We start from the raw sequence: 24,940 nt of genomic DNA, 5'->3' as shown, positions 1-24,940 counted from the left end.
CCTCACTCTCTCCAGGCGCTCCTACACCCGCTCCTTACTCATTGTCACACTCCTCGTACTAACTCCACCCCCATCTTGAATGTTTTTACTTCTCCTTGCCTCCCCCTCACAGCCTCTGCCTCTCGATTCTTCTTCTGCCCCCTCGCTCCGTCTCTTCCTAGACTCTACTGCCCCTCCACGGTGCTCTCGGCATCTTTCCCCTCACTCCCTCTACCGTGCCCCCTCCCATTCACCTCCCCTCCCCCAAGCCTACAGCTCACCCGCTCATTCTGCTACTGCCCAAGTCTACCCTCGTCTTTCACTCATTCTCTTCCAGCTCAAGCTCTTAACCTCTTCCCCTCTCCCAACCTCATGTTTTCCCTTTTCCCACTCCCACTCTCCTGCCCCCACAACCATCTCACCCGCTAGACTCTGCCCCCTCCTGACCCCAGTGCACCCCCTTTGCCGATATCCCCTTCTCCTCCTCTCCCCATGGTGTGTCTCCTCCCTCTTTCCTTCTGTTCTCATTCTCTCCCAGTCCAGCTCACACTCCTCATCTATTGACCTCGACTCTTCCCTCTCATCCCTGCCTCGCCCGCATCTTTACACTCCTTTTCTTACTCCCACTCCCCCCCTTCCTTTCTATCGCTACTCTCTGACTCTCTTCTGCTGACTCCCCACTCTTCTGTATCTTTCTTCTCTCGCATTGCTGTTTCGCCCCCTTAATTGACTCCCCTTTTCTTGCTCCCACTCCCCTGCCATCTCCTACTCTTTCACTGTTCTCTCTCTCCTCTCTCCCTCTTCTGATCTCCACCTTCTATCGCCTCTACGTGTCCCTCTCGTGGCTCCCCCTCCCCTCCCTGTGTCTCACCCACCGCCTCTCGCTTACGTTGTCAGCGCCCCCTTGCTATTTCTGTAGAATAAAAAGAGCTTTCTGTGTGTTTTGCCTGGGGACTGCCCCCACCCTGTCCCCCCCCACACATACGTATCTCCTTCCCATGTCCCTATAAATACCTGTTCTAGGATCTGGGGGAGGGGGGCATCCACTCCCCCTCAGCCCAACGGATCATGGGATCCCATATGAAAGGGATAGGATGCTGGGGTTGCCATGGAAACCCTGTTTGTGGATTCCCTCCTGCAGGAAAAGGGAGTGGGGGCAGTTGGGGGGCCTTAAGCTCGTGCTGATGACTGGCTCAATAGTAAGAACTGCCTTTGCAGACATTTTCTTGTGCCCTCTGGAGAGTGTTTCTCCAGGCGTCTTTCCAGTATGGCGCTTAACGCTGGCCTCTGCAGAATTCTTCCCATGGAATCCCTGAGCGCATGCGCAATATGTATGCTGCCCGTTGGGGACGCACGCTGCCCTAAACACCCTCGAGACTCGCGCTTTAAGCTCCACTGCTTCAGCAGCACAGTCCCTACCTGCTCGGTGCAACCGGAGGCTGCGGCTGGCCCATGGCCAGCCTGTTTGGGTCGCCACCGGCCTGTAACCTTATTTCTTTGTGGCTACTGGCTCTCTACACACCTTCATACCTGTCCTCGGTGCCCCGAGAAACTCAATTGTGCTGCATAGTTCACACTTGTTCGTAGTTTCCTAGTATAATACACATATTCTACCCTGCTCCCGCTGCCCCCCAAGCATACTTGTGTAGGAGTCTTTTCTGATACATTCTGGTTTCACCATTTCCGTCTTGTGGCCAATGGTGGATTTGACTTTTATGGACTTCATTCGTTCACGGTGCCTCACCCTTTCTCAACTCTCATGCTGGACTTCCTTTGCATCTTGTACTCATGGTGGCCCTGAATCATGCTGTTCCCACCTTCATCTTGTATCCTGGCTTGCAACATTGTGTTACTACTGACTTCTGCAATTGTATTCGCTCTCCACTCTTGCTTCTCCACTCTTTTTGCTTACTCTCTTTTCTCTCCTCCTTTCCCTTCTCCCTTTTCCTATCTCCTCCTCTTACTTTCTTTTATGCACTTACTCTATCAGAATTGTCCCTGGTCCTAATATGATAGCAACCTTTTCTCTGCCCTCCCTTTACTGGTTTTTTCCTCCCCACATCCCCCCAGCACTATCTGAAATGTCGTCAGGACTAGTACGATAGTCGCTTGTTTTGTTCCTCCCCTCCCTTTCTGCACCCCTCTCCTTCACCTTTTGTTTTATCCGGCTCTACCAGAAATGTCGTCAGGCCTAGTACGGTAGTGGCCTGTCTGTTTCCATTTCCTTCCCACTCTCCCCCTTCCTTCCTTATCTATGTCTTAGCTCTTGCACCATCTGAAATGTCGTCAGGCCGAGTACGATAGTTCATTTCACATCCTTACTGTTCATGGCCTGTAAGAATGTCATTGTAATTTCCCTTGTTCTCTTCCTTGCCTTGAAGCGCTTTGAAACACATTGTGTGCAGGTGCTATATAAAATAACTATCATATCATATCACTTTTCACATTGGGCCCCACCTCGTTGCCCGTCTGGCCCCTACTCACCTCCTCTACACTGCGAGTCAGGATAGGCCTTTCTCTGTTCCAGAAAGGGTTAAGCATCATTTCCTTACTTAACACTAATAATCTCTGTCCTCGCTTCTGTCTGACTGCAGGGCAGTCTCTAGTCCATTTGGTGCACAGGGCAAAACACTAAAATGCGCCCCGTGCTCGGCATGCACACCAATACCAAACTACACTCCACGGTTCGAGGTGGCAAGTCAAGGATGGACTTGAGAGAGAACCTGACGCCCAAGTTGGCAGAGGCCAGGGGAAGCATTGGCACATGTGGACGAAGCAGGACACCGGGTGCCCTATTAGGGAAAAGGCTGCCTCATTTATGAGGCATACATATGTACAGTGCAGATCCACAGGTGGTCTGATGCTGACAGTGGTGTGTGTGTTCATGGAAACATTGTAGGTGGTGTGGTGGAGATATGTGTGCTGGGGAGGATTTGGTGTTCATTGTTTTGACTGTGGTGTGTGCGTGGACTCAGAGTACAATGTATGGCAGGTGAGGGTGTGGTGTAGAAAGGGGATTGTAGATTTAGAGGGGTGTCATTGTGATGCATACGGGTGTAGGTACATGTGCATGGGTCATGTGTGGATGGTGTGGCGGGAATAAGCTGCTGGTGGGGAAGGGTATTATAGTTGTGTGCGTGAGAGAGATTTTTCAGGTGTGGGTGTAAAGGAGTGTTGGTGCTAGGAATGAGGATCTGATGTGTGGTGAGACTGCTTTAGGGAAGTCGGTGACTCCGGGGGGGGGTGGGTTGTACTTGGGTGGTGTCTGAGTGTGACCTATTTGGGGTTTTTTTTGTGTGTATGGGAGGTGTGGATGACTAGTGGTCTTTTTTGGGAGGTGTTTGTATATAGAAGGTTGTTAGTGTAGGGGAGTCGTGTGTGTCTGCGGGTATGTATATAGGGGGAGCAGATGGAATGTGAGTATGGTGTTGGGAGTGCAGCATTTTTGCGAGGCGTGTGCAAATGTTATGGTGCCTGGTGTTGTGTGTACATGGTGCAGTAGGCATTAAGTGTTGGTGTGTGTTGTATATGAATTATGTGAAACTGGCTCGTGTAGCTCAAGGTATTTCTGCGTGTTTGCATTTGAGGTGTGTGTATATGTGTGTACACACAAGCATGCGTGTACACACACTGGGCTCTTGAAAACAGCATTCGCAATGAAATCTGTATAAGAACTGAGTCTTGAAAAGGGCACCTTATACCCACATTTGGTGATCAGGCATGGGGCACATTACTTTGGCATTACTCCATACCAGACAGGAAAAAATAAAATTGTACAAACCTCCAAAATAGTTTCCCCATCATTATTCCCTTTTTAATCCACACATCCTTCACATTTAAGTACATTATAATTTGCCTTCACAACTCACATTAACCACTTCCAGTGTAATTAGAAGTGTATTTGCAAAGGTATGTCAGAGCACTTCAATTTTTGGGAATTGCCGTAAACGTTCACTTTTGTGGACTTCTACATCTCCCCAAATCAGATCGACTAATCACACACCCAGCGCTCCTCAGCATTTCCCATTCGAATGCCCAATTTACAGGGCTTGCAATACCTTAAGCCAAAGCGAATAGCAAGGTAAAAGTCTTCTGCTTCTTCTTAAGCATTCGCGGAGCGCATTGCAACAGATCTGACGAGCACACCTAGCCAGGCCGCTCACCGCCCCCCCAGGCTAAACATCAGTACAAGATATAACCCACTGCATCTGGCTAGTCTCGCTGCTGAGCTTGGCTTGGGAGTTACTGTGAAAGAAACGGCCAGGGGCTCACAGAGCCTCTCTGAATCACGTAACGTTACGTTGGTCAGAAGAGGCAGAGGCAGCACGTGCTGCCGCTACTGCCCCAAGCTAATCGCGCCCGCCCCCCACCAGGCCACTCACACCCCAGAGGGGAATTTCACCTCCCGGGGCAAGAAACGGGCCACGAAACGGGCCTGTGTCTGAGGTGCACTAAGCAACCCGTACGTGAACAGCTGCATATACATGGAATGGTTTGTGAACTCTTGACAGGGCAGCCCAAAGAAGGGCAATAGAATGCCCTCTACTGATGGCAGAGAGATGCTTTGTCACCTTCCAGTGACTCCAGCAGAGGCGTAGACCGAGCAACAAGTCCCACCCAACACTCAGCAGCGCTCTGTGGGCATTTACAGATGTTAATGTCACTGCAGTGGGACCAACTACATTAGCTTCAGACCCCAATAATTTGGCAATCCTGGCTATGCCTCTGGACTCTAGGCCTATGGAAAGAAGCATATACATGCTCTACATGAAGCCAGCCGATTCAGCCTCCGGAGCGGGCCAAGGCACACGCTCTCCAGAATGGCAACAGCCAGTGCCTTAACTGGCACCGCAAAATGAGCCAGTGCTCACCAAGGGGGTGTGGCCTAACAGTTAGGGGGTCCCGGCTCAGTGGGCTGCAGGCACCCCTGCCAGGCAGCCTTCTGTAGAAATCAGCATCCACTCCCCACAGGGGCAGAGGGTGCTGAACTCTGCATTTATTTTCTATAGGCTTACCTGGCAGGGGACGGCACCTCGCCTTTTCAGCCTTAATGGTGGCGCAGCCCCTCACCAGCTGGGGAGGGGCAGTGTCACCTCTAAGGCTGAAAGGGTGAGGCTGCTGGAAGCGGAGGCCTTTTTCCTAAAGACTGAAACTCCCGCGAATGTGGTGGAGATGCAGGATTTAGAAAGCAAGGCCTCTGCTTCCGCGGCCTCACCTTTCTCTCCATAATGGTGGCGCCGGCCCATGGGCATCTCTTGCTTGAAGGGATGACTCGCAGGCGCGACGCCACCATTATGGATGAAAAGCATTTTTTTTTTAAGCCTGAAGCGCTTGTACACGGCCGAGAGTTTCAGGCTTTATCAAAAAATCATTGTCATATAGTGGCCGGGGCAGCCAGGGGAGATTACTGAGCCCCGGCATGGCCCTGCCTCAAAACGTGATTTCAGAGCCTACCTAGGCTTGGCCCTGGGCCCACTTAAAGCCCTGGCAACAACCAACATTCCAGCTGGACAGTTTTGCTCTGCAAATTACTGCTACCATAACCATATTGGACTGCGACAGGAATATTCAAAGGCTTGTGTTTACGTTTTCTGTGCACTAAGAACTACTGTTTGTAATTAATTGGCAGAGGCTTTTCTCGTCTGCGCAGTGACTGTCATTGTGGAAGCTCTCCCGAGAGGTTGCTCTCAGTGAGTTCATATATATTCAGTCTGCTACAAACCTTTCCCGGCCTTGTCTATGCCTCAGTAAGCGCGAGAGTGAGTGTGTGACTCTAAACTAAGAGCTAGCTAACCCTATTGCCTTCCGAGAGTGCTGGTGTAGAGGGCTGGCATGGGGGCATTGGGCCCACTGAGCGACAGGGTGTCACTGGTGCCACTGAGTGACATGGTGAAGTCATTGGTCCCACTGAGTGACAGGGTGTCATTGGTCCCACTGAGCGACAGGGTCTCATTGGTGCCACTGAATGACAGGGTGAAGTCATTGGTCCCACTGAGTGACAGGGTGTCATTGGTCCCACTGAGCGACAGGGTGTCATTGGTGCCACTGAGTGACAGGGTGAAGTCATTGGTCCCACTGAGTGACAGGGTGTCATTGGTCCCACTGAGTGACAGGGTGTTGTTGGTCCCACTGAGAGACAGGATGTCATTGGTCCCACTGAGCGACAGGGTCTCATTTGTCCCACTGAGTGACAGGGTGGAGTCATTGGTCCCACTGAGTGACAGGGTGGAGTTATTGGTCCCACTAAGTGCCAGGGTGTCATTGGTCCCACTGAGCGGCAGGGTGTCATTGGACCCACTGCGTGACAGGGTGTCGTTGGTCCCACTGAGTGAGAGGGCGTTGTTGGTCCCACTGAGTGACAGGGTGTCATTGATCCCACTGTCGTTGGTCCCACTGAGTGACAGGGTATCATTGGACCCACTGTGTGACAGGGTGTCATTGGTCCCACTGAGTGATAGGGTGTTGTTGGTCCCACTGAGTGACAGGGTGTCATTGGTGCCACTGAGTGACAGGGTGAAGTCATTGGTCCTACTGAGTGAAAGGGTGTCATTGGTCCCACTGAGTGCCAGGGTGTCATTGGTCCCACTGAGCGGCAGGGTGTCATTGGACCCACTGCGTGACAGGGTGTCGTTGGTCCCACTGAGTGAGAGGGTGTTGTTGGTCCCACTGAGTGACAGGGTGTCATTGATCCCACTGTCGTTGGTCCCACTGATTGACAGGGTATCATTGGACCCACTGTGTGACAGGGTGTCATTGGTCCCACTGAGTGATAGGGTGTTGTTGGTCCCACTGAGTGACAGGGTGTCATTGGTGCCACTGAGTGACAGGGTGAAGTCATTGGTCCCACTGAGTGAAAGGGTGTCATTGGTCCCACTGAGTGACAGGGAGTTGTTGGACCCACTGAGAGACTAGGTGTCATTGGTCCCACTGAGCGACAGGGTCTCATTTGTCCCACTGAGTGACAGGGTGGAGTCATTGGTCCCACTGAGCGACAGGGTGTCATTGGTCCCACTGAGTGACAGGGTGGAGTTATTGGTCCCACTAAGTGCCAGGGTGTCATTGGTCCCACTGAGCGACAGGGTGTCATTGGACCCACTGTGTGACAGGGTGTCGTTGGTCCCACTGAGTGACAGGGTGTTGTTGGTCCCACTGAGTGACAGGGTGTCATTGATCCCACTGTCGTTGGTCCCACTGAGTGACAGGGTATCATTGGACCCACTGTGTGACAGGGTGTCATTGGTCCCACTGAGTGATAGGGTGTTGTTGGTCCCACTGAGTGACAGGGTGTCATTGGTGCCACTGAGTGACAGGGTGAAGTCATTGGTCCCACTGAGTGAAAGAGTGTCATTGGTCCCACTGAGTGACAGGGTGTTGTTGGTCCCACTGAGAGACAGGGTGTCATTGGTCCCACTGAGCGACAGGGTCTCATTTGTCCCACTGAGTGACAGGGTGGAGTCATTGGTCCCACTGAGCGCCAGGGTGTCATTGGTCCCACTGAGTGACAGGGTGGAGTTATTGATCCCACTAAGTGCCAGGGTGTCATTGGTCCCACTGAGCGACAGGGTGTCATTGGACCCACTGCGTGACAGGGTGTCGTTGGTCCCACTGAGTGAGAGGGTGTTGTTGGTCCCACTGAGTGACAGGGTGTCATTGATCCCACTGTCGTTGGTCCCACTGAGTGACAGGGTATCATTGGACCCACTGTGTGACAGGGTGTCATTGGTCCCACTGAGTGATAGGGTGTTGTTGGTCCCACTGAGTGACAGGGTGTCATTGGTGCCACTGAGTGACAGGGTGAAGTCATTGGTCCCACTGAGTGAAAGGGTGTCATTGGTCCCACTGAGTGACAGGGAGTTGTTGGTCCCACTGAGAGACAGGGTGTCATTGGTCCCACTGAGCGACAGGGTCTCATTTGTCCCACTGAGTGACAGGGTGGAGTCATTGGTCCCACTGAGCGACAGGGTGTCATTGGTCCCACTGAGTGACAGGGTGGAGTTATTGGTCCCACTAAGTGCCAGGGTGTCATTGGTCCCACTGAGCGACAGGGTGTCATTGGACCCACTGCGTGACAGGGTGTCGTTGGTCCCACTGAGTGACAGGGTGTTGTTGGTCCCACTGAGTGACAGGGTGTCATTGATCCCACTGTCGTTGGTCCCACTGAGTGACAGGGTATCATTGGACCCACTGTGTGACAGGGTGTCATTGGTCGCACTGAGTGATAGGGTGTTGTTGGTCCCAATGAGTGAGAGGGTGTCATGCAACCCACTGAGCGACAGGGTGTTGTTGGTCCCACTGAGTGACAGGGTATCATTGGACCCACTGCGTGACAGGGTGTCATTGGTCCAACTGAGTGACAGGGTGGAGTCATTGGTCCCACTGAGTGACAGGGTGTCATACATCCCACTGAGCGACAAGGTGTTGTTGGTCCCACTGAGTGACAGGGTGTCATGCATCCCACTAAGTGACAGGGTGTTGTTGGTCCCACTGCGTGACAGGGTGTCATGCATCCCACTGGGCGACAGGGTGTTGTTGGTCCTACTGATTGACAGGGTATTGTTGGTCCCACTGAGTGACAGGGTGCCATGTATCCCACCGAGTGACAGGGTGTCGTTGGTCCCACTGAGTGACAGGGTTTCGTTGGTCCCACTGCGTAACAGGGCATTGTTGGTCCCACTGAGTGACAGGGTGCCATGTATCCCACTGAGTGACAAGGTGTCGTTGGTCCCACTGAGTGACAGGGTGTCGTTGGTCCCACTGCGTTACAGGGTGTCGTTGGTCCCACTGCGTGACAGGGTGTCGTTGGTCCCACTGCGTGACAGGATATCGTTGGTCCCACTGAGTGACAGGATATCGTTGGTCCCACTGAGTGACAGGATATCGTTGGTCCCACTGCGTGACAGGATGTCGTTGGTCCCACTGCGGGACAGGGTGTCGTTGGTCCCACTGCGTGACAGGGTGTCGTTGGTCCCACTGCGTTACAGGGTGTCGTTGGTCCCACTGCGTTACAGGGTGTCGTTGGTCCCACTGCGTGACAGGATGTCGTTGGTCCGTGCCCTGGGGAATCTGGAGTCCTAAGGAAGGTGTAGCACCGGGAACAGAGCTGCTGATCCACTTGCAGCCTGATACCATGCACAGCCACATCCTTACCCTCCTCCTCACCACACTCTCACTTCCTAGCACATGTTCACCCCAGTCGCGCCCAGAAACACTTGTGTACAGGTTTTTTATAAAGGACTTATCATATCATATCATATTGCTGTCCTTCGCATACTCCATATAAGAGCAAGAGTCTCGAGCCCCTCAACACCCGTCTCGACTTGGAAGCTACTTCCCCTCTTCTTCCACAGCTACTCGGTAGCTTCCCTCCCAGACTCTTGAATGCCCCATCACTCCATTTCCTTTATCTCATATTTGAGTCTACACTCCCACCTCTTGCCCCTGAGCTGTCCTTCCTCCCCCTTGAGTCGGCCGACTGAAGAGAACTTGGAACTCAATAACCAGATTACACGGCCCTTCGTTAAGTGTCCGCAGACTTCTTTCTTGACTCTTCCTGCAGGTTTCTCAGCTCATCCCCTTCTTCTTGTTGATTCCTGTGGAAGACCACACAGTGGACCCTCCACTTCCCCTCATGCAGGGCCTAGTTTTATTATCCAACACATCATCTGGTTGGTTGAAAAGCCAGGTTTTGAGCTGTTTCCTGAATTTCAGGTGGTTCATTTCCAGGCAGAGAGAGGTTTGGGTCGGGTGTTCCACAGTTTTGTGGCCAGAACTGAAAAAGAGGATCTTCCTTGCCGTTTCTTGTTGTATTTGGGGTATGCCCCAATCAACTCATCGGAATATGAACATAACAAGGCTAAAAGTCATACGCCAAACCTACTCAACACAACTTCTCATGTAGCAAAGTCATTAGTCATATGCCACCATCAACTTAACAGAAATACTTGCAAGGCTAGGCTGTAAGTCATCCACACCAGTCTATTGAATACCACTTCCAGGAGCAATACTCACACATATTCCTTTCAGTAGGTGGGTCCCTGGGGCATCTAGGGGTTAGTGTACATTACAGCCCAGCGAATTATGTCTGTGGACAGAGTCCCCCGGGTCTTTGTGGGGGGTACGGCAAAGGTTGGGGGACAGTCAACGGTTAATCACTGTTGGTGTGTTTCTGTTCTTTTTCCATTTAACCATTGCCGCTGGGCCTGTGGTGGCGGCTATGAGGCGTGGCGGGGAGAGGGAGTAGAAGCGGAAATGGGAGCCATGGGCCGATGACTGGTGCAAGGTGAGGTCCCAGTGGACACGCTGGAGCTGGTGGGCGGGTAACTCCTGGCGTGTAGGGAGGGATGATCGTTCTTTGACTGCAGTAACTGGTGCATCTATAAGCTTGCCATCTGGCTACGCCTCCTGTATTGAGGGGCTCCACTGCCAATTTTGTGGGCAGGTTGGGGGGAAGTGTCCGGCAGCATTGGGGGCGGTGAATGCAGTGCCGAGTGGCCGTGTCAGAGCCTATGGCCGCTGCAGCACGGCACATTCCTCCCCAATGGTGCCTGACACCTTCCCCACCCCCATCTGTCCATAATACCGACAGTGGAGTGGCCGCAGCCTTTGACATGGCCTGAGAAGGGGTTGGAGAAAGTGGCGTGTCTGGCATAACAGTTTGCCTGGTTAAAGTGGGTGGGCCCAGCCAGGTCCGGTGTCAGGGAGGTAGGGAGGCAAGGCAACTGATCATTGCTGGGTTCCTGGCCACCCCCATCCCTAAGCTTATTCATGTTGCACCACACCTTTGGTTTTCAGCTAGGCACCCACCTGCTAAGCTATCATTCATTACTGGGCAAGGGCTAATCTTTGGCTTTTTTTTTGAGTCCTTGGTGGTCAATGTTCTCTGTGGTTCAGGTGGATATCGCATTTATCAGGGCATGGCCGGCGGGCGTGGGTTCCCTGGGAAGCTCTGCGCTTAATAAATCAGGTGGGGTGGGGTCAGTCGGCTTAAGCGATGAAAATGGTTTTGCCTTGAGGGGGGATGTGGGGAGGTTGGCATGTTCACAAAGGAGGGCCATCTTGGATGGGGTTCTCATGGCAGTGCACAGGGATGCTTTCAGGTGAGTGGTTTGGAGGCAGGAGTGCATGGTTAGCAAGGGCAACATTCCCAGGAGCTCTTTTCGCAGGGGTAACATTTCCAGGAGGTCTGCCTCACAAGAGGGGTGTCAAAAGGAGGTAGGGGTGGGTAGATGGGTGGCTAGATGGCCGGGCGTGGTGCCAGAGAGGAGGAGAAAGAGCAGTTGTGAAGGGATGTCATTAAGGGTCCAGATGCCCCCTCCCATCAGCGTGGAGCAGCAGAGGATGTCCAGGATGGCCCCACGGCGCTTGGTGCTGGCCAGTGGCGATGACTGGTGGGGCTGACTAGTGTGGAGGGTGGAACACCTCCCCTGGGCACCTCCCCTCAGCATCAGCAATGGGGGAAGGTGGCCCAGAGAACCCCAACGAGGATGACATCCAGGAATGTGGGGGTGGACGTCTTCCACTGGGAAGACTCAAACAACCAGGAACCAGTGGTGTGGGGGCCAGGGAATGGTAGACGGGATGGGAGGAGTGGCGATGGGTTGGGAACAGGAACATCGGACCATCACGGAATGGAAATTTGTGGAGCAAACTGTAGAGGGGAGATGGGGTTGGTCCAAAGGGTAAGATGAGGTATGGCCTTACTGGAGGGGTTTGGGGTGCAGTAGGGATCTGTATGAGAACATGGGGTGTTGATGATAGGAAAGCATGCTCAGCAGAGGTTCTCTGTCCTCTACCTGGAGCCGCTGGAGATTGTACTCACCACGGCAGATCAAGAGCAGGGAGGATGGCTTTGTTGGAGAGTACTTGGAGGCTGCTGAGAGGTGAGCAAAAACAGGGATGGGCATTGGGGGTATTTTGGAGAGGTGCTACCATGTGTGGAGGAAGTCGAAGGGGTAAAGATCAGAAGCAGAATTGCAAAGGTGGACATGAAGGTGCAAATGGTGGATGGGGAAAGGTTTGGGGTGTATGGGGTGGTGAATACAGTGGAAACAGGAGGGATTTGGGAGAAAGCGAACGAAGGAGAGCCGAATAAAGGACACACTGTGCAGGGTGTGGGGCAAGAAAAGAAGAGCAGGAGAAGGGAGTGCTATAAGAGGATAAGGAGCCGGGCAAAGAGGGACCACAATGTGAGGGACAAGGGAAGATATTGCCTTATATGGGCATAACGAAATCCTTGAGATCACTTTTTGATGCAGTCGACGAAAGAGAAAATACGAAAAGGGGAGCTTGTGGATGTGTTTAATTCACTGTATAGAGGAGTGAGAGCTAAGGAGGGGTCCAAGGAGGAGGAAAGGTAGTTGGCCAGTAGCTCGCGGGTGCCATTGACTATTGAGATTTGGATATTGGCCTTAGTCATTTCTGGCAGTGTGAACTGTGAGAAGTATCCAGAATGGTGGTGGCACATTTTAAGTACCTGGCTGTCATTTGGAAGCTGTTTGTTCATTTTGGGGACTTTGCATGGGTGCGGTACAATGAGGATTTTACATCCAGGATGGGGAGGATGGCAGTGTGTTATGGCAGAGGTTGTACAAGGACCGGACCAAAATGACGGGTGTCCCCTTCATCATGAGCATCGCGGAAATGACCATTGAATAAACACAAAGAAGGATGCCTCATGGAGCTGTAATTTCTTCCAATTATTTCATATTCAAGACAGTAATGAAAGCTGTGTTAAAAGTCAGTGTAAACCATTCATTCATTATAAAGTTCCTAAAAACCAAAGTGCAAATCCTTCTGAATTTCTTATGAACAATTCACATTTATAAAAACACCTTTTTCATACATGTACTAAAAGCATTTCCAATGTGCAAGAAACGCAGTGTCCGTGTGCAAATACGCATATTGAAAAACAATCACTATTAGCGTCCTGCACCAACTCCCATATATTAGTGTCAATCTACGACAACTATAAACTGAAAGTCAGATCCAATCTTTATCACAACTGTGACTCATTTCAAGTGTAAGTCACGGACCTTTAGTTACAGTGGATGGGGCCGTAGTGACCAGCGCCATCAATGCACACACCGTGAGGTCTTTCTTTACCCTATTGGCCCTTTCTCGGTTGCCCCACCCAGGATGGGGTGGAGACAGCGTGAAGAGGGCAACCAGCTATCGCATGCTGAGCCTGTACAAGGAGGCATGTCTAAGCACGGCCGCGGACAACGTCTCTGACTACCAAAGATGGGGCAGTGGAAGGGGCATTGATAAAACAGAGCCATTGCTCAAGAGGACAGAGAAGGGATGAAGTTGCTTGGGGATGAGTTCCAGTTTAGTTTTAGGTTGGGCTATCAGGGTCCCAGGGTGAAAAGGTGGACAGAGAATTTGAGGTTGGCTTAGGAGAGACTGGAGGTAGTGGATGTGGTGGTGTCTCTGCAGGGGTGGTGCACAGTTCGGGCTAATACTTTGCTTATTATAGTCTTATTGAGTTTTCGTTCAATAATTTCATTGTGGAAGAAGGGGCGTGCCGTATACATATGCGGTATCTAGTCAATTCATCTAAAACCATACCATCGAATGCCATACCATCGAATTATAGGCTTGAAAAGCATTTACATCGAAATGCTTTTCCATTGACTATAATTCGATGGTATAGTCGAAAGTGGGGTTAGGGTTCGGGTTAGGGGTTAGGGTTAAATTAAGGGTTACATTAGGGTTAAGGTTAGGATTGGGGCTCGGGTTAGATTAGGGTTACATTAGGGTTAGGGTTAGGGTTGGGGCTAGGGTTAGTTTAAGGGTTACACTAGGGTTAGGGTTAGGATTAGGGGTATGGTTGGGGCTATGGTTGGGGCTAGGGTTAGATTAAGGGTTACATTAGGGTTAGGGTTAGGGTTGGAGCTAGGGTTAGATTAAGGGTTACATTATGGTTAGGGTCGGGGGTGGGTGTGGGAGGGATGGGAGGGGGTCCCCCCCAATATACAAAAAAAGATTAGAACGTTACAAGGAGCTGGACAGTGCCAACATTTCAGCACTGGACAGCTCCATGTAACTTTAACCTTACAAAAAAAATGCATTGAAATGCTACCCTTTACATGCAAAAGTGCATTTCCATTGAAACCAGTCCATTTATATTTTCGATAGAGATGGAAAAACACTTTTACATGTAATAGATAGCCTGTCGATGCTTTGGCAGACGATGCATTTCCTTCGATGCTGTGGCATTTCGATGCCACAGTTTCGATGAAATGACTAGGAATCACATACGCTATCTTAGATCAGACAGTGGCATTGATAAGGAAGTGTTGGCTTTGGGCCTACTTAGCAAAGTGTGATATCAAGTCAGTCTTAAACCTGTTACCGGTGCATCTGTAGGATGTTCGGCTGCCGGGTATGCACAAGGTGCTGCCGATGGATTGTTCAATACCATGTCCATTGAGCACTTTTGCAGATTCCTGCAATGGTGCTTTTCATTCAATACTGGACCGGAACATGTATTGCATTATCATGATGATTTTCGATTCGTGGGAAGGGCTTCAGAACCTGCTGGGTGTGGCGAATTGTTGCAGGAGTTTATTGTTTTGATAGGAGAGCCAATGGCAGCTGAGAAAGCAGAAGGGCCAGCCACAGTTTTGTCATTTTTGGCATGAGCTGGACTCTCTGGCTCTGAGTTCTAGGCTGCAATGCGAGAAGATGATAACATTCGAGGAATTGTTGTTACGGCATCTGCGGTGGAGAAGATGGAGTTGGGGAGTTGTAGAGGGAGAAGATGGTAACATTCGAGGAATTGTTACGGCATCTGCGGTGAAGAAGATGGAGTTGGAGAGTTGTAGAGGGAGAAGATGGTAACATTCGAGGAATTGTTGTTACGGCATCTGCGGTGGAGAAGATGGAGTTGGAGAGTTGTAGAGGGAGAAGATGGTAACATTCGAGGAATTGTTGTTACGGCATCTGTGGTGGAGAAGATGGAGTTGGAGAGTTGTAGAGGGAGAAGATGGTAACATTCGAGGAATTGTTGTTACGGCATCTGCGGTGGAGAAGATGGAGTTGGAGAGTTGTAGAGGGAGAAGATTGGAACATTCGAGGAATTGTTGTTACGGCATCTGCGGTGGAGAAGATGGAGTTGGAGAGTTGTAGAGGGAGAAGATTGGAACATTCGAGGAATTGTTACGGCATCTGCGGTGGAGAAGATGGAGTTGGAGAGTTGTAGAGGGAGAAGATGGTAACATTCGAGGAATTGTTGTTACGGCATCTGCGGTGGAGAAGATGGAGTTGGAGAGTTGTAGAGGGAGAAGATTGGAACATTCGAGGAATTGTTACGGCATCTGCAGTGGAGAAGATGGAGTTGGGGAGCTGTAGAGGTTGTTGGGGCACCTGAACTTTGCATGCAAGCTAGAGCCAGGTCAGACTTTCTGCAGGAACATTGCACCATCGATATCGGGGGCTAAGATGCTACCTCAAGGGGTGAGACTGTGAGGGTTGGAAAGATAGGATCTAAAGGTTCTGGCTTCCTTTTTAAAAGTGTATAATGCGGTTTCTATGTGACCCCCATAGGACCCGGAGACTTGGGACGTGCGCATTTTCTCTGATGCGCCAGGCGCGTGAGGTTTTGGCTTGTACTGTAGGGGGAAGTGGTGCACTGCAAGATGGCCGCAGCATTGGAGGGGCTGAGGGATCAGCATTGTGTTTTGGGAACTTTTTCTATTGATAGTGGCCTTGAGTAGGTGAGGTGCAGATCTGGAAAATAAGAAGCTGTACTTTAATGAGGCTAATAAAGGGATCTACGTTAACAGAACGCATTACGAAAATCTTGAGTTACAAAAGAGCGACTTAGTCGCATTTTGTAACTCAAGCTTTTCGGAAAGTCTATATTTGTCTCCCGCTTTACATTTAATGTATGCAGGGGAAACCCCCGCAACCCTTACAGCCCATGAAGACAAATTAAGGGAGGGGGGACACCCCCGCAATCCCCGCTCCCCTTGTATGGCATTTTGGGCTTCCTTTTTTTTTATCAAGCCGAATGCGCACGAAATGCGAATGCGCCTTTTTATTTTACGACCTTTCCTTTTGAAACATAATAAAGGGATGTGCAGGTGGTGCATCGACAGCCCACAAGGGTTGAGAGTGTTGCTATGCTGCTCGGGGTGCCTGCATAGCAACATTGTGTTTAAAGAGCCATTTTCAGTGGCAGAGGATCTGTGGGTTGGTCCCGAAGCAGATGGAGAAGGATCCCGGAAGGACTGTGGCAGCTGGGAGAGTTTGGGCTCTGGTGCTGTAAAGAAATCTTCATCTGAAGGTCCCAGTGCCGGATATCAGAGAGCACAGTTGGATTTTGTAAAGGGGGGGGGGGGTTTTCTGGTTGGCTAGATGCAGAGGAAAGGAGGAGGGGTGATGTGTTAAAGCGGATGGAAAAATGTATGTCCAGGGTTATGACTGCAGGCAAACTGGTAGGCATTTCGCTCTATGGTAAGTGGTTTTGGGGTTTCGAGCCGAGGTGGGCAAAATGGTGAAGAGAAAGTTGGAAGGGTGGGCTAGGGAGAAGGGGCGGGCTACTATGCCGAGGTAGGCAGTATCTGCAGAATTACTGATAAGGTTGCTGGGGGTCGCGGGGAGGTGTGCAGATCTTGCTGGGTGGTGTCAACCACATTGGCTTTAGGCCCCACTTGTGTGGCTATGCCTCTGGCCTGGGGTAGCGATGCTGAAGAGGATGAAGGGAGATATCATGGTGATGAGGTAGGACTGGCCTGAGGCTGTTTTGTGTTGGAGCAAATCATTCCATAGGAGGGTTTGGAGGGCAGCAGTGTGTGAGGAAGCAGTAGACAGGAGGGATGGAGGATAAATAGGGAGATGAAGTAATGTTGTGCTGTTTGGGAGGTAAGGGTACTGAGGCAACCAGGCATTAGATACAAAGCAGTCCAATCATTTAGGGAGGATGTTACACACCTGTCGATAATGGATAATGAGATTTACATATTGGATGTTGGGATGGCATTGGGGGAGCTGGTCAAACGTTTCCACAAGTATGGGGCGGGCATTAGTTAGAAAGAATATCTCTGTGAAGGGTTTTTCAGGACTCTGGGTGCTCCACCATTTCTCTTATTGGGTTGAGGGTTATTGGTAAGGATGGTAGTTCTGTTCGGTTAGACCGACTAGCCCAGGGGTACAGGAGAGTGGAGATGAAAGCAAAAGGGGGAGGGTGCAGCTGCACGGTGAAGGCAAAAGGAAGTTTTGTTATTGGGAGGGACACGGGGAGAGGCTTTACGGCTAGGAGTTTATGTTTAACTTGGGTGGTTTATTTTGTAAAGCTAAGTAGCCAGGCTAGCAAATGTTTGTCAACTTGGGCCTGTCACATTAAAGAGACCTTTTCCACTTTAAGTGAGTCCAGGAGGGTTTATTAACTGTCTATCTCAAGCAAGGTGGGTCCCGAAGGGAATGAGGAACGAGTTTCCCTCGGGCATGTTTGAGCGCGGTACCTCGGCCCAGCCAACTGTTCCGCGGGCCCAAGAGTCTCCTGGGTAACTACGCGGGGATGGTGAAGGTTCGGGGACAGTGAACGGTTGATTGACATTGGCGTGTTTCTTGCCCTCCCACCCTTTATGGGTGCAGGGGTTGAGAGTTGTTAGTTGGCCGTGTGAGGTTTTTGTTCAATGGGAACGGCCTAGGTATTAGGGAGCTGTTGTGTATCCTTTGCTGCTGCTCCAACAGGTGAGCCAGGTTTCAAAGTTGTTAGGATGGCGTAAAGGAGGTTCTTTGCCTAGAGGGGAGTTGACTAGAAGGCATTGGGGTGGTGGTGCTGGGTGGTCTGCCCTTTGTTGGGTTAAGATTTGGGGTTATTCTATTGTTACGGCGTTTGGGTAGCTCTGTTTGGATGGACCAGGGTAGAATAAGGGGGAGGCACTGGCAGAAGGAGGAGGGTGAGAATGACAAGCAGTGCAGTTATAAGCCTGTTAGGGAGGGGAAGCGGGAGGGTCTGCTAGGGGGGGGCTTTGCTAGAGGGAGGGATTAGGAGTGAGCGGTTGGCGGCTGGGTAACTATGCTTAATTTGACTGGATGAGTCTGTAAGGCTAAGGAGCCAGGTTAACACATGTTTGCAAGCTTGGCCCTATCGCTGATCTTTTCCACTTTAAGCAAGTCTGGCGTGTTTTTGTGTGCCATGTAGCACAATATCACAGACCACACTTGTGCAATTTTGCAATATGCAAGTGGCACAAACTCAGTGACAAACGCAAAACATTGTAAAACAAGTATCAACGGAAAATCAAACCCTTTTTTTTTTACACAAAATATTTCTGCTATGACCTCTCCTCTCTTTCTCGCTCTCCCTCCCTCCCTCTTTTTTCCCTCCTCTCTCTCGCACGTTCCCCTCTGGTCCCCCGTGTCCCTCTAGTCGCGATTAAGAGAAAGTCCAGGAGCAAAGAAGTGTCATTTTCTTACATAATTTATGGGTAAAGCCGAGTGAATAACCCAGATCTCACAGGCTCTCTGGGCCTATTCGTCGCCCCCGCACCCCCACTCCTCCTCTCGCAGTTATGCCGCTTCTCTACCGGTCTGTTTCTTCCCAGAGCTTTCCTCTATACGCCTCCAAACCTCTCCAAACGCCCTGCCACGGCTCCCCCGTTACATGCGAGTCTTACACCCTCTTCCAGCTCCCTCCCCCCGTGGCTTGGCCGGCAGCTTGTGCCTCTATGCAAGCCTTCTTGTGTGCTTGACCTCCTGGTGCTTTGTCAGGCCTGAGTACAAGGGAGGGCTACGGTAGCCCGGGGGCTGCTGTGGTGCAGAATGGCGGGACGAGGGGAGGGGGTCCCCTCGTGGCTTATGCAAGGGGTCCAGTGTGCATGAAGTGTTGTAAACAACATGCAGTCTCTGCTGGCAGATACCCCATACTGCCAGCCCCCCTTAGCTGCCCCAGAGTTGTGTCGCATCGGACATGTCAGCTTATGACATTTTGTGTGAAGGGTCCCCGGGGCACGGACGATTCCACCAACAAGGATCTGACCCAGGGTCAGACTGGGGCATACAATAGCACCGATGAAAACGGGTCTCACAGTGGCAAACGGCAATTCATTCGTTTTGTGACGCTGTTTGAATAGTACCCAAGGGGGAGTTTTTGGATGAAATGTGATGCAAATTGTGCATTTTAAAGAATATTTATTCAGTAACACTGGTCAAAACAGCCGCATAATGAAATAACGCATCAAACTGGCCGACATTGTCTAAAAATGTGGCTCACTTTAACCCACAAATCTGTCCCACACTAGCATTTTGGCAAGCATTTTGACTAGCATTTTGACTAGCATTTTGCGTTTTTTTGGTTCAGGCATTGCCCTGCTGCTCTATAAGTGTGTCAGAGCCTGATCCCACCTGTTTATAGCGGATGAGGGCCACTGCTCCACCCCAAGCTACTGTCTCTCATGGCACACACTCCAGAAGGAGAGCAATCTCCTTGTGGCACAGGAATCTGCAACCTTTGGCTTTCCAGATGTTTTAGACTAGAACTGCCATCAGCCCTAGCAAGCGTAGTCACTGACCAGGGATCATGGGTGTCACAGTTAATAACATCTGGTGAGCCACACGCCAAAGACCCCTGGTCTTGCAGTTGACCTGCTCAAGGGCATTCACTACATCTCTATTCATGCCTCACACAGTCACACATATGCTCAGACGGCTCAGGGTTTTTGCTGGCTCCATTCTTTCTATGTACTGTGTTCGTATGTGTTTGCAAGTGTGTATGTGTGTGTGTGTGTGTGTGTGTGTGCGCGTGTGTGTGTGCATGTGTGTGCGTGTGCGTGTGTGTGTGTGTGTGTTGTGTCTGGGTGCACGTGTGCATGCGTGTGTGCATGTGTGTGGGTGTGGGTGTGTGTGTGGGTGAGTGTGTTTTTAGGTGACCCCACCTATAAAATAGGACAAATGTAACTCCTGAAGTGCAAGTCCATGCCCCTCCGGACAAAGATCAACGTCTACAAAGCGATCATCAGACCAACCCTGACGTATGCCTCCCCAGCATGGATGACCTGCCATGAGCGACACCGGAAGAGTCTTCAGATAGTCCAGAACAAGGCCCTGCGGACATCGTCTGGAGCTCCAATCTTCACAAGGATAGCAGGCCTTCACAGAGACCTGGACATCGAGATGTTGGACGAACATCTAGCAAAGTTGAGTAAGAACTTCTGCCAAGGACTGAATCAGAACCCGAACCCACTGATCAGAAGACTCACTGCCACCACTGCAAACCCCTTCGACCGCTACCCGTGGCCCATCACTGTGAAGACCCTGTGAAACCAGCTCTACTGTGACAAGACCACACAGACCAAGAAGAATACGAACCCACGACTACATACTCAACCTGAGAAAATGGAGTAATGAGGCTCAAGCCTCGGTATCCAAAAATCACTGCTGATGGATACAAATCTATCAGCAAGAAGAAGAACAAGCGCCTGGGGAGGCGGGCACAACCAACTCATGAATACACTGACTGCAGCTAAAACACAATGCATTTGGACCGGGTGGCAACCACTTCCGCAAACACTAGAATACTAATGAAAAACACTTTGACCAAGGGAATAAACCCCAAGGTGCCGCCTAGTCCCTTGCAGAAAGATATGTTGCTGCTATTTCCACTTTGGTCATTTCATTCATGAACATATACATTTTCTTTCAAAATCCCTAGGTGGTTAATAAGGAGACTATTTGGAAAGTGCTGTGTCCAATGCATTTTGGACTAAAACAAGTCCTTCTTCAGGGACCACATCTTAAACTAAAATCAGACAGACTATACAAGAACAGAAATATCATAAACGATACATGTGGTGTAAACATTAGTACAAACATTGCCGTAAGCGAGGGGGGAAACAGGGGAAAGAACAAGTATTAATATAACTTAGATGACTCGGCCTCCCAAGGTACAGCTCTATTCTCATTAGCCATCTCCTTTATAAATCATCTGAACAACAATCGGAAGCAACTGCTTCCGCCCCTATATTGGAAAGAATCTAAACATTGGTATTCTAGTACCATATTTTACCCCACTACCTACTATACCAACATGCTCTGTGTGCCACGAGTAAAAAGAGCTAGAGCGGGTGGATCCAGCTTCCCATATCTCGCACCTACTCACTGGAATGCCTTACCTCCCACCATCCGAAGTGAGGCCTCCCTCCTCGCTTTCCGCAAAGCAATGAAAACCATCCTCTTCTCATAAGGTCCTTCGTAGCGGCATGAATACCAACCATAGGACCCACTGCTTAATCTGTATTGACCAATCAAATAAGCTGTAATGATACCTATGTCTGTGTTTGTATGCAATGTGCCATGTACTGCTACCACGTCTGTACCCCTGTAACTAAGCTCATGCAAGTAACAGCGCCTCAATGCCCTTGGGCTGCTTGCGCACTATATAAATATAAATAAATAAATAAATACTATACAAAGCATCTACCTCAGTGTTGACAGCAGCCTATCCACCTGGATTTTGCCGACCACCAAACGGCCTTCAAGACTGCACCTTGGAACGCATTGTGGAATGTCTTGGCCGATTGCAGCTTCCCACCTCTATTAGTAAACCCATTAAGACTCTGTTCTCCAGCAACTAGGCGTGAGTTAGATGCAATAAAGGGGGTTAACAGATTTTGAAGATAAAAAACATGGACAGGCCACTGACATAGAGGTAGGGCTCCAGTCTGTTTGTAGACAGCTGTGGCAAAGAATTGAGGAAATTTGATGTAAAAAAATCTAAACTATTGATATCTCTGGAAAAATCAATATCTAGCCTAACTGGATGGAACTGTTTTAAAATCTGTTGTGTGATTGAATATATGATTAATTGGTGCTCTGCTTTTCTGGTGTACAGCCGAAATAAATCTGATTTGATTTTTATTTTTAGGATTAATGTTAACTTCAACAAAACCACATCTCTAAATATGAACATATGCTTTTTCCACTCTAATTACTTACTTACACGAGCCGGAAAATTGGGAACAGCAAGAAACTGCACTGCAGTAAACCGGGCCAATTAAGAGGCAGGGCTGCCTGTGCTTGTACATAAATACACTGAGCATTTGAGCGCGGAAGCCAAACACGATGACGTCATGCAGATGGCGACGCAGAGGATTGTGTGCAAACAGATAAAAAACGACGTACACCCCAACGTTAATGTATCTGTGTTACAAATAATAAAAAATACTGTATTGGGCACTGCTAGTTTAAGTCACTTGTCTCTTTGTCAGAACCTTCACCGCAGTGACAATTTTCAACCATTTGACAGTGTATCCAAAACTCTCTGGCCCTCATTACGAGTTCCGCGGTAGCCATGCCGCTATTGGCGGCATGGCTGCCATCGAAATCGCGTCCGGGTCCTCAGAATGAGCAATAACCGGGCCATTCCGAGTTCTGAAGGCCCGGTAATTTCTCCCTCCAAGGATCCGGACCCAGTCCTTCCCCATTCCCATTTCAGCCCCCATCGGGCTCAATGGGAATGGGAGAGGGAGCAAACAACGGGCCGTTATGTGTTGGCCCGATGTTTGCTCCCTCTTGCCCTCGCGGGACCCGGTAAGCACGCCTGGTTTGACCAGGCGTTGCTTCCTGGGGCCCGCAAGGGGACCTCGTAATGAGGCAGTACGGGGGAAATGGCACCGGCACCTTTTATGGCGCCGTTTACCCCGTACCGCCAGGGTCGTAATGAGGCCCTCTGTTTCCCATGCGTCAGTCAGCAAGGTCAACACAAAGGAGTAGGCTATAGACCAGTGCAATAGTTTACATGTTGAGAATAAATGATTTAAAACATCAGAAATCTATTGAGTAGATCTACTCTAAAAATACCATTGACCTGACAGTGTTGCTCAACCAAACAAAGGGCAACTCTTAAGAATATTATTCACAATAATATAGGTTATGTCTGAAGGAGTCAAATGTCACATTTCCGAAATAAGGGTAAATAACTAATAGTATTGCAAAGCTGTTTGTCCAAACATACATTTGCAATGTCATCATTGTGACTAACAAAATAACAAAAAACACTGTCTAACCAAGGCCGTGTATAAAGGAAAGCATATCTCATATATATACCAATTAGTTACATATCTAAATATATTCACTGAAAAAACTTTGTTAAAGGGACGTTATGCTTAAATTGCACTAATAAAAACCTATGAAATTCAATGAAAAAACTTTGCTAAAGTCACGTTATGGTTACAAGTAAAACCGAAACCCCCCAGCAATTTGCCAGTTATGGTAGGCTAAGCAACCATAACTCACACCACCACCGTGCACTGCTAATGCTAACACTCAGGACATCAAAGATGACATCACAAATGCCATTTATGACATCACTGATGACATCACATATCTGGGCCAATGACATTTGTGATGGGCCACTTGTTTTTGTTCACTGACATATCTATGTCAGGCGGTTATATTCACTGGCAGTCAGAATATAAACATTAAAAATGTGTCATATATCTAGACATTAACCATCTTGTATGTTCTTAAAGTACTTTCCTTAGGGTTTGGTCTTGGCTTGTGGAGCACATAAATGGGCCAATAAGCAGGCCTCAAACACACAATTAATTTGTATACATGAAGATGAACTTTAATGTTATTGACATTTTCCGGTGATGTTTCTTTCTTCCTTACTTTGGTTTCCCTATGTGTGTCTCTGATTTGTTTAGATTGTGGGTCTTCATATGTATTGTTTGGGGTACATCTTGAATTATTAGCTATTTATTCCATGCTTAACATTACTGAAAACTCTGATAAGGTACCATTCATTATTTTACTATCCAAAATGACCAGATTAGAAGTATTGTACTTCTATGGTGAATGCTGCAGTCATTGCCTATGTGTGTGTAGGATTAGGTCCCTGTACTAACAACAACACTCTAATATAATGTTTTGTTTAGATGAGTACATTCTGTAATACATTAAGTAGTTCAGAATAGGTCTCCCGATCACTCTTGACATCTTTTTACCAACATTATAAACACAAGCCTGTGTAGAGACTTTTCATTAAAATTAATTGTATATGTGATGTTATGTCATCAATGACATTTGTGATGTAATCGTTGATATCTGGGTGTTGGTGTTAGCAGCGCACAGTGGTGGCATGAGTTATGGTTGCTTAGCGTACCATAACTGGTGAATTTATGGAGTTTTTCGGGTGTACTTGTACCAATAACATCCATTTCACAACATTATTTCAGTGAATGTTATGGGTTTTTACCAGTGAATGCTAATTTCCTACAACTTGGTAATATCATACTTACGCCAATATAGCAACATTTCTGTCCAATCTACAAAGTTTCACCTTAAATCTCTGCAATTTCCCACCTTCTAGCTTCATTTTTAACACTTCTATGAACTTTTTGCAACTTTTGCCAGTTTTTGTGTTTGTCGGCCTTTGCGAACGTCTGACGTCATCGCAGACTTTTCGGACAGTGTCACGTGATCGCACGTGCGCGTGCTGCTTTATGACTTGTCCGTACACGACCACACTTCGTGAACGGGTACGTGCTTCGCAGACTGTTCGGAACTGCATTTTCTGCTGTTCTAGGAACTTTCAAGCTCAAAATGTACCCTTGCACAGCTCCTACACCTATTCTTACTATGTATCCATTAACAATCTAGCACAGATCACATTCTTGGAAGAATATAAGCAAAACTGCTATTTATCTTACAAATGGCATAAGCTATTACTATTCCTCCTCCCCAAGAGCCACTACCACCACCACCAGCTGGACGACCTACACAACAAAAAAAGCACAGTACATACGAAGACAATGAAGAGGACCAAGAAGGTGAGATACAGGTAGTGCCTACCTCTAGCAAATAGAGAAAACCATGGGTGTGGCAGTTCTTTATCACTGTTGGGAATGTACCAAACATCTAATGAAACCTAGTATAATTAAATCAAATAGCAGTAAATAAGAGGTCGAAATTGACAAATTTGTGGTCTCTTCACACGTGATTCAGTAGTCAA

General features: G+C 49.1%; 1 protein-coding gene across 1 annotated transcript in view; it reads right to left on the bottom strand.

The window, feature by feature from the left end:
• Positions 1–8,486, bottom strand: part of LOC138455578 (serine-rich adhesin for platelets-like) — a 37,738-nt gene extending 29,252 nt beyond the window's left edge. The window contains exons 1-2 of the mRNA XM_069607121.1: positions 6,943–8,486; positions 5,782–6,852 (exon numbers count right to left, since the gene is read on the bottom strand). Coding sequence (XP_069463222.1) covers positions 5,782–6,852; positions 6,943–8,486 — 2,615 coding nt within the window. The remainder of the gene's footprint in view (positions 1–5,781; positions 6,853–6,942) is intronic.
• Between the last annotated feature and the right edge of the window lie 16,454 nt (positions 8,487–24,940).

This window comes from Ambystoma mexicanum, chromosome 1p, assembly GCF_040938575.1.
Source record: "Ambystoma mexicanum isolate Mex_15411 chromosome 1p, UKY_AmexF1_1, whole genome shotgun sequence".
Taxonomy (NCBI): Eukaryota; Metazoa; Chordata; class Amphibia; order Caudata; family Ambystomatidae; genus Ambystoma; species Ambystoma mexicanum.
The sequence above is the reverse complement of the archived record's forward strand: the minus strand, read 5'-3'. Positions and strand labels throughout refer to the sequence as shown.